We start from the raw sequence: 8050 nt of genomic DNA on the forward strand, positions 1-8050 counted from the left end.
AGGGCGCCGCAGCCGAGCGCCAAGCCGCAGCGCCAGAGCGTGGAGCGCAGGTCCGAGCGGCCGCTGTGCGGGAACTCGGCGTCCGGAGGCAGCGCCCGGGCCGGGGGTCTGGCCAAGGCTGCCACGGCCAGGGAGGCCCAGAAGACGCCCTGGCCCGCGCAGAACAGCCCGAGGACGGCGAAGAAGCGGCCCCGTTCGTGCTCGAAGAGCAGCACATCCCGTGGCGGGGCCGCGTCGTGCAAGGACCGGCGCGCGGGCAATGGCCGCAGCGCGAGGAGCGGCCGCAGCGGCCACCGCCGTCCGAGCGCCGCCATGTCCCCGGCAGCGCTGCTTCTGGGGTGGGACTTCCGGCCGGCAGGCCCCGCCTCCCCCCCCCCCGCCAGCGCTCAGCCGTTCGCAGCCAGGGTCCAGCCCCCGGAGGCGGGAAGGGGAGGACGAGGAGGGTGGGCTGCCTGCCCGGCTCCGCCCCCGCGCCCCCCCTCCCCGGCAGGGGCGGGGCAAAAACAATCTAGCACACCGGGACACCACATACAATATCACTCTTTATCTTAAAAAGTAAGGAGGGTCCTGGGGTTAAGTACACAGAGCACCTAAGTCCTTCGGTAGTTTAGTGTCAGTTCTACAAAGTAAGCTTTGGCTTCCTGGCACCAGTGAGGCTCAATCTTCCAGACGTCTTCCAGAAGTCTCCCAGAAGGCAGGTGAGGAGAGGGATCGGCAGCCCTTCCTCTTCGGTCACAGTCACAGGGTGGCCTCAGTCAGGGCCAGAGAGGAGGAAACGACAGCCATGATGAGACATCCATAACCAAGGGCTATTTTACAGGCGGCTTCTTCTGGGGCACGACCAGGGATCACTTCATGAACGCCACTTCTGGGATCTCGCCCTTGGCCTTAGGGAAAAAGAGAAGGTCAGCAGAGCCAGCCCCTTCACCCACCCCCTGCTTGCTTGATCCTCTTGAAGGCCCAGAGATTTTTGCTGGCCTTTTTGCCACTGAATTCCCCCAAACTTACCTTCAGGTGAGTAAAGGCCTGGGCGGATCGGGTGTAGTCCCAGTTGTTGTCCTGGAGACACCTGCAGCGGGGGAAGAACAGGTACCTTCGGTAGAACCAAAATGCGCTCACCCTGCTCACTGGTGCCACTTCCAAACCCACTGTACAGAAACACTTGCCAGTCTGTGCCAACAACTATATACATTCTTGCACCATGTATACAAATGACAAACTTGTAACAATCCAAATGTCTACCAATGGCCTACTGGATACAAAGGATTACTAAGTAGCTGTCAAGAGGACTAAGGGCATTTTTATAGCAATGGGGAGTGCACCGCGGTGGCTCAGTGGTTACACTTCTGACTTCAGCTCAGGTCATGATCTCAAGGTGTGTCTGAGGCTTCTATCCGGTCAGGGCCTGGAGCCTGCTTCAGATTCTGTGTCTCCTCTCTCTGCCCCTCCCCTGCTCGTGCTCCATCTCTTTTGCTCTCTCAAAAATAAACATTAAAAATCCATATAAAAAATGTATGTAGTGATAGAGAAAGATTCAAGGGATAAGCAAAAAAGGTAAGTTGCGAAACGGTAAATATAAAGACACTTCATTTGGGCTTTAAATTCTGTGATGCTGATTTATGCACAGGCCAAATTTTTTTATGGACCACATTGATAAGTTCTGATTTTTAAAATTTTACGAGCACTCATTATTCTCTACCCTCCCTACCTCCGTTTACCCCCACTACTACACGTGTGCAGCACTCACTTCTGGGACCACTCGAGGTTCATGCCAGACTGGGTGGAGAACGCCTGCAGCATCTCCTGCTGCTCTGGGGAGAGGGTGGGCACTGGGCTGGAGGAAGGGGTGGGTGCAGGCATGGCGAAGGCTCTCTGAATCTCATCAGGGCTGGCATTCCGCACAAACAGCTCGTCATTTACGATGCACAGCCTGCGGGACAAAAAGCACTTTAGACAGCTGGACAAGCAGACCACCTCATCTTCCCAACTTTACTCCTGTACTCATACTTGACACTCTTACACCCGACAGTCTTTCAATATCCACAAAGTACCCCTCCCCACTCTTGGTCATTACATTTTGTCACTCACGCCCCTTCCCGTACAACCCATGTATGGGGTTCTCTACCAAACACACTCGAATTACACATTCTCCCCCAACTCAGGATGGGGTTCTTATCCCCATTTATCTTCACAACAGGCCAAGGAAGTAAACACAGTAGTTTCGAGACGAGGAAACTTGCCCTTAGCTAGAAGCGGCGAGGCCAGAATGTAAAATCTGTGCGGCTCTGGAGCCGAGCTCACCACCACTGTGAGAGCCTCCTCCTGATTCCCCGCCGGCCTTTCTCAAAGTCTGAAAACAGCCTGAGGACTCGCTCCCCCATCCTCACGTCCCCCAATTCCCATATGCTGGCCGTGGCCTGGGACTGGGACCCCACGGGGTAAGCCAGACACTTACCCTGAATTGCTGGCAGGAACGGCGACAAATGTCCTGGTGAAGGCTCGCAAAGAATCCCGAGATTTTCCATCCACTGTAATGTTAACAACAGCAATGACCCCTTAGAATCAGCCATGCTTTGTGTTTACAGAAAGCCTCTCCGATCATGGTCTGTCTTGATAGAAAACGACCTGAAGTAGACCAGACGGATGACAGCGTGCATATGGGGGAGCAGAGGTGAAGAGTGTCAGGCCAGGGAGGACGATAATCACCCATCAGCCCCCCTCCCCCCCCAGAGTGCTGGTGGGCTGGGTCCTGCTTCAAGCACTTCATTTACCTCCCACAGCACCGCTAGGAGATGGCTGTTACTAACCCCTTTTCACAAATAAAGAATCTGGCTTGTCCCATATCCCGGACAGGAAAGACAGGTGGAGAGGGTAGGTAGGCCTCATGAAGACGGCTTGGGAGCAGAAGGGGAGGAGGTCAGGGAAGGAGAGGAAGGTAGCTGAGAGGCCGAGAGTGCAGGGAAAAGAAAATCTAGCTGCAGGAGGGCCCACTCTGCAAACTCCAGCCCCCACGGAGAGTCTCACCTTCCTTGAAGACCCCATTGACGGAAAAACACAGCAACGTGGTCTAAAAGAGAAGAAGTGTCAGTGACCATGTGGGCCCCCAGCCGGAGCCTGAGTTCCCCGGGCCTCGTAACTGCCCCTTCCTCCCCTAAGTCCCAGCTTCCACCAGGGAAGAAACGGGTACTTACCGTCTGGGCGCTTATGTCGACCACGAAGGAGTTGACGTCATGCTGAGTTTTGGGCAACTCATTGAGGAAGGCAACGACGTTGAGACGCGTGTGCTTCAGCAGGCGGAACCGCAGGGCTGTGGGGAGCGGAGAACCCGAGGTCAGGGGCTGCCACACACTCCTAAGCACCATGACCGATTCCTTCCCACCCCCCTTTCCCAGGCCTTTAGCTCGCGTCACACGCTTACTGGGGTCTTTGAGCTTCTTCACATTCCTGCTGTCCTTGAAGTACTCGGCCAGGTTGCTTCTAGGGGGATAAGCAGAAAAGGAGGCGGTGGGTCAGAGCAGGACGGGTGCCGGCAGGTGCTAGCCCGCATGTGCCGGGAAATGCTGGTCCCGGGCAGGGCCACTCACCGGGCAGGGTTCTGGGGGGTGAAAGGAATGCTGAGGGAGCAGCAGGCCCCGTCATGGTAGGCGTCCAGGAGCCGCTGCCGGTCTCCAGAGTCGTACACCGCGTAGTACCTGCGGGAAACACACGAGGGGAATCTGAGCTCCCCGCTCGAGACCCGTAAAGGGCCGCGGCAGTGGCGGCGAGTGAGCGGGCGCGGGGGCTGGGCCGCCTCTCCCCAGCCTCGGGGGCCTTGGGCAGTACTCACTGCTGCAGGAAGTGCAGGACCAGGTTCTTCAGCGTCTCCGTTCCGAAATAGCTTCCCTGGGAACAAACAGGCATCAGGACCCCGTAACTGGGACTCTCCTCCCCGCACGAGTTCTAACTCTGCCCCCCTTCTTACCTTGCAGGGCGGCAACGTCGTGGGGGCTTCAACATCAAAGGCAATCGGGGGGGGTAACTCATGGCCATCCTGCAGGAAGGAAGTGGAAGGTGACAGCATAACCAGAGGGAAACAAGGCTGATGGGTAATTAGATGGGAGAACTAAGAGGGAGGGAGGGGTCAGAGGCCAGAGACCCGGAAAGGGTCCCAGTAACTGTGATGGTGCGACATTTGTCTATAGGCATTTCTCTGGGGAGAAAGATTATAGCCTTTGCCAGATCCTCCAAGGGCTCCGTGTCTCCAAATTAATGGTGCCACACACACACACACACACACACACATTAAGCAAGACCTTCTGGGTGGGAGAGGCCATGCTCACGAGAAAAAGAACGGAAAAAGCTGTGGACTTACCAGGCGTAATAATTTGGGAAATCGTTCGCGAATGGCGCTGTCAAAAACGGGACAGAAGTGAGTGATGCTTCAGAGCTACCGTGCCTCCTGAGCTGCTCTAGGAGCACATATACCGGGGACAGTCCCTCCCATCCTCACTCCCCGCCAGCCTCTGAGCTCCTGAGAGAGAGGCCCCACTCCCCACCTCACCCGGGGCACCCAGAAACAACTGCCGTGAAGGCCGACCCTCTTCTTTCTGCCTGATCCGAGCGCCACGAGAGCAGCGCTCCCAGCCCGGGCTTTAAGCCAGGACGTCCTTCCCCGCCCTGCCCCCCTTACCTTCCACCTACTCACCTGTGCAGCCCCGGGAGGAGGGAATGGGGTGGGAGCCCAGGGGCTCCGCTGCCTCAACAGGTATCCATCAGTTCTGCCCCGTCTGGCCGTGGCCAAGACCAGAACACACCACAGGGATGGCACAGGATGTTGGGGCAGGGAGATGAGCAAGGCGGGGTTTCGGAAGAGGGGAGGCGAAGGAAGAGGAGAGGAAAGGAAGAAAAAGGAGAAGAAAGGAAAAGAGAAACAAGGAAAGGAAAGGAAAGGAAAGGAAAGGAAAGGAAAGGGGAATGAAAAAAGAAAAGAAAAGAAAAAAAAAGAGAGAGAAGGCAGGATGGGGCCAGGGCAAGAGAGAGATGGGGGAGACGGAGAGGAGCAGAGAGAGAGAGAAAAGAAAGAGAAAGCAAAGAAAAGGCGAAAGAACTTTCAGGCAAGGAGGCATTTAGAAGAACGAGGAAGGAAACAGGGAAGAAGACACCCAACACGGCCTTTTCCTTCAGCTGCCCCTTTCCCTGTGGTCCAAGGTAGAAACGGAAAACAAATCCTTGCTGCAGTGAGACGGCAGTTGCTGTCGGCCAGGTCTCTGTCGGCTACCTGGGTCCCGATCTGAGCTGGGCGTGGGAAGTGAAGCAGCCATGGGGGCGGGAGACCTCCCTCAGAAGGGGTGAGGGTTCAGGCCCCTGCAGAGTTGGGGGGGTGAGGGTCTGTGCCCCACCTCTGTTGGCCCCCAAGTTCTCTCCTGATGGCCCCTCTGCGACTGTGCCTGTCTTAGGTTGTTCCTTCCCTGAGGAATCTTACCCGTCTCTGGCTAACCAGCCATCCTCCGGGGCCAAGCAGGGTGACGTGAGGTGTGTGAGTGAGGGCGGGGCGGCGCCCCCGAGAGGGTCACTTCTCTGTCTCCTTGGTAGCCATTGCCCCCGTGGCCTCCACGCCCAGCACCTGCCTTGGGACACCCTCGCCTGCTGGCGGGGCCCCGGCTCTGATCACACGGCTTGGGGAACCCAGGTATCTTCTCCAGGGAGGGCCCAGCTCACAGCTCCGGGCAGGACAGACAGACTGCATGGCACCAGCTCCAAGGAGGCCTCCACCTCAGCATGGGTGGGGAAGCCCGGGCAACAGCCCTGGGCATGTGGATCGGGAGAGGAGACTCCCTCTTGGCAAAATGCCAAGAGGGGCCGTCGCGAGACAAAGAAGGGAAGGCCCATCGACAGGAAGTCCCAGGAGGGAGGGCTTTCTCAGCCCAGGGACACTGGGCTCATGGCCCGTCACGGCAGCTCCACATATGGGGGGGCGTATGCAAGCCACCCCCTGGTCGTGGTAGAAAATGGGAGATGCCCTTCCTGGAACAGTAGGGTAGGGAGATTCTAGAAAAGGCAGTGTTCAGGAAGGAAGAGGCAAGACCACAGGACAGCGGACAGGCAGTCAGGTGAGAAGGAAGGAGAGGAGACCTCGGGGCCAAGCTGGGACACACGGACAGACGAAGGGAGGAGCACGTGATCCTCCCAAAGGACAGGCGGCTCCAGCTCAGGGCTGCACAGCTCCTGCAGACGGGCGCTGGTCAGGGTGCATTAGCTCAGCCTCCCAGGGGGTGAAGGTCCCCAGGAGGGGAGGCAGAGGGCACAACTGACCTGATGTAGGTGGACTGGTCTCGGAAGGTGTCGCACAGTGGGTTTCCGTCGAGCCACAGCTCTTCCAGCTTCAGCCCTTTTACCTTGTCCAGCTCCCTCTCGGACTTCAACTGCAGAGACGAGGCGCGGAAAGCGGGCGGGAGGCCCCGGGTGAGGAGAGGCGGCGAGAGCCCCAGCTCCGAAACGCCCTCCCGGAGCGCCCCCTGCTTCTCCCCGGCCCACACCCGGGCTCTCCTGTCTCACCTCGTTTCCAGAGAGGTTGAGGATCTTCAGGTTGGGCGCTTTCTGCACAAGGCTGGACATGTCATCCAGCCTGTATAACCTGTTGTTGCTCAAGTTCAAGGACAACAGCTGCGGGCAGAGGAACGTTTAGAGGAAGCGCCACCAACAGAGGGTTCAGAGACGCATCCGTCTCCCAGCCCCATCCCACCTATCCTACCCTGCCTCCCCCATCACAAGACGGGACCTGGGCCTCACCTCGGGGATGTTCTCCTCAATGATCCGCAGGGTGGCCGCCATACAGCTCCTGCGGTTCAGGACAACATCAATGTTCTGTGCCACCAAGTCTTCAGGAAACAGAAAAAAAAGAAAGGCGAGGCTGAGAGGTCTTTCCCGGGTCAGAGTTAGTACTAAACCAATCTCAGACCGTGCCCGCCTGGCAGATTCCCTCCTCCTCCATGCCCACCCCTCTGAGAGGAGGGACAGCTGTCAGCCATACCTGGGTCTGAGCGGAGGCCCTTCAGGTCAAGCGTTTGCTGGGAGCCGTCATATCGTTTGCTCATGATCAGCTATGGGGGAAGGAGAATGGGCCGGTGGTCACTGGGGCTGTGTGTGGGGGCAGGGAGGGCGCGTGGGAACTGGGAGGACTGGAGGGAAACAGGACGCGAGCCTGCCTCACCTTTAGCTGCTCTACTTGTTCCGGCTTCAGTTCATTCTGTACAGAATGGGGCGGGACGGAAGAGTTGATGATGATTGAGATCTGCAGGGAAGACACAGATGGCTGGGTGAATTCCAGGGAAGCCAGGGAAGCCGAAGCCGCAGGGCCAAGCCCCACCCCCAGCCACGCCAGGCCCCTTTACACACACCCTTCGGTTTTCCTGATCCAAAATCTTATAGTTGACGGCCTTCAACGCAGAGGCGGTACTGGCATCCTCAACAAAAAACTGCGCCCGTGTGTTTTCATAGTGAAACTGCACAGAGAGGAAAATAAGAGCATGAGACTCGGGAGCCCAGGGTCCCCGGTCCAGCTGGCCCCTCGCCTTCCTTGATGCCCAGCCAGCCGCGAGGGCCTTATCTCACCTCAATGGGGGTGAAAGGGACACTGCACTTGCTCTGAATCACACTCAGGAGCCATGACTTGTCGTATTTTCTGCCATAAGGAATCTAGACGAGAGAAAGAGAAGGAAACAAGCTGGAATGAAGACTGACCAGCAGCCCCAGTCCACTCCTTTCGCACCCTCCACCGTCTTTCACAAGGTTTTCTAAAGAAAGGGCCAGTTAAAGGGTTTTGTTGTTTTTAACTCAAGCCAGATATGGATTCCTTGCCCTCCTTTCTGTCCATTTAAACTCAGTATTTCTCGGGACGCATGGGTGGCTCAGTCGAATAAGCGTCCGGCTCTTGATTTCGGTTAAGGTCACGGTTTCACTTAAGGGAACTTAAGGGACCCCAAGCCCCACACTCGGCTTGAGCCAAACGGAGACATTCAGTGGAATTATTCCATCTCCCTTTATTCCTGTTTCCCTTTAGATGGTGTCCCTC

General features: G+C 57.2%; 2 protein-coding genes across 4 annotated transcripts in view; both read right to left on the bottom strand.

Moving 5' to 3' along the window:
• The window catches only part of TMEM223 (transmembrane protein 223), a 1475-nt gene extending 1144 nt beyond the window's left edge, over positions 1-331 (bottom strand). The window contains exon 1 of the mRNA XM_077759671.1: positions 1-331. Within this exon, the coding sequence (XP_077615797.1) occupies positions 1-314 (314 nt within the window). The 5' untranslated portion in view covers positions 315-331.
• Positions 332-529: 198 nt separating this feature from the next.
• Positions 530-8050, bottom strand: part of NXF1 (nuclear RNA export factor 1) — an 11885-nt gene continuing 4364 nt past the window's right edge. For 2 of the 3 annotated variants that reach the window (XM_077759673.1, XM_077759672.1), the window contains exons 4-21: positions 7591-7674; positions 7377-7481; positions 7190-7270; positions 7010-7079; positions 6769-6857; positions 6535-6642; positions 6292-6401; positions 4352-4388; positions 3962-4030; positions 3827-3882; positions 3585-3692; positions 3419-3477; positions 3192-3307; positions 3025-3067; positions 2456-2528; positions 1748-1930; positions 1009-1069; positions 530-887 (exon numbers count right to left, since the gene is read on the bottom strand). In XM_077759673.1, the coding sequence (XP_077615799.1) occupies positions 849-887; positions 1009-1069; positions 1748-1930; positions 2456-2528; positions 3025-3067; positions 3192-3307; positions 3419-3477; positions 3585-3692; positions 3827-3882; positions 3962-4030; positions 4352-4388; positions 6292-6401; positions 6535-6642; positions 6769-6857; positions 7010-7079; positions 7190-7270; positions 7377-7481; positions 7591-7674 (1491 nt within the window). In that variant the 3' untranslated portion in view covers positions 530-848. Of the gene's footprint in view, positions 888-1008; positions 1070-1747; positions 1931-2455; positions 2529-3024; positions 3068-3191; positions 3308-3418; positions 3478-3584; positions 3693-3826; positions 3883-3961; positions 4031-4351; positions 4389-4684; positions 6402-6534; positions 6643-6768; positions 6858-7009; positions 7080-7189; positions 7271-7376; positions 7482-7590; positions 7675-8050 lie in introns of those variants that run through there. The other variant, XR_013334063.1, reaches the window with a different exon arrangement.

The sequence above is a fragment of the Crocuta crocuta genome, unplaced genomic scaffold (assembly GCF_008692635.1).
Source record: "Crocuta crocuta isolate KB4526 unplaced genomic scaffold, BGI_CrCroc_1.0 scaffold53, whole genome shotgun sequence".
In the NCBI taxonomy this organism is placed as follows: Eukaryota; Metazoa; Chordata; class Mammalia; order Carnivora; family Hyaenidae; genus Crocuta; species Crocuta crocuta.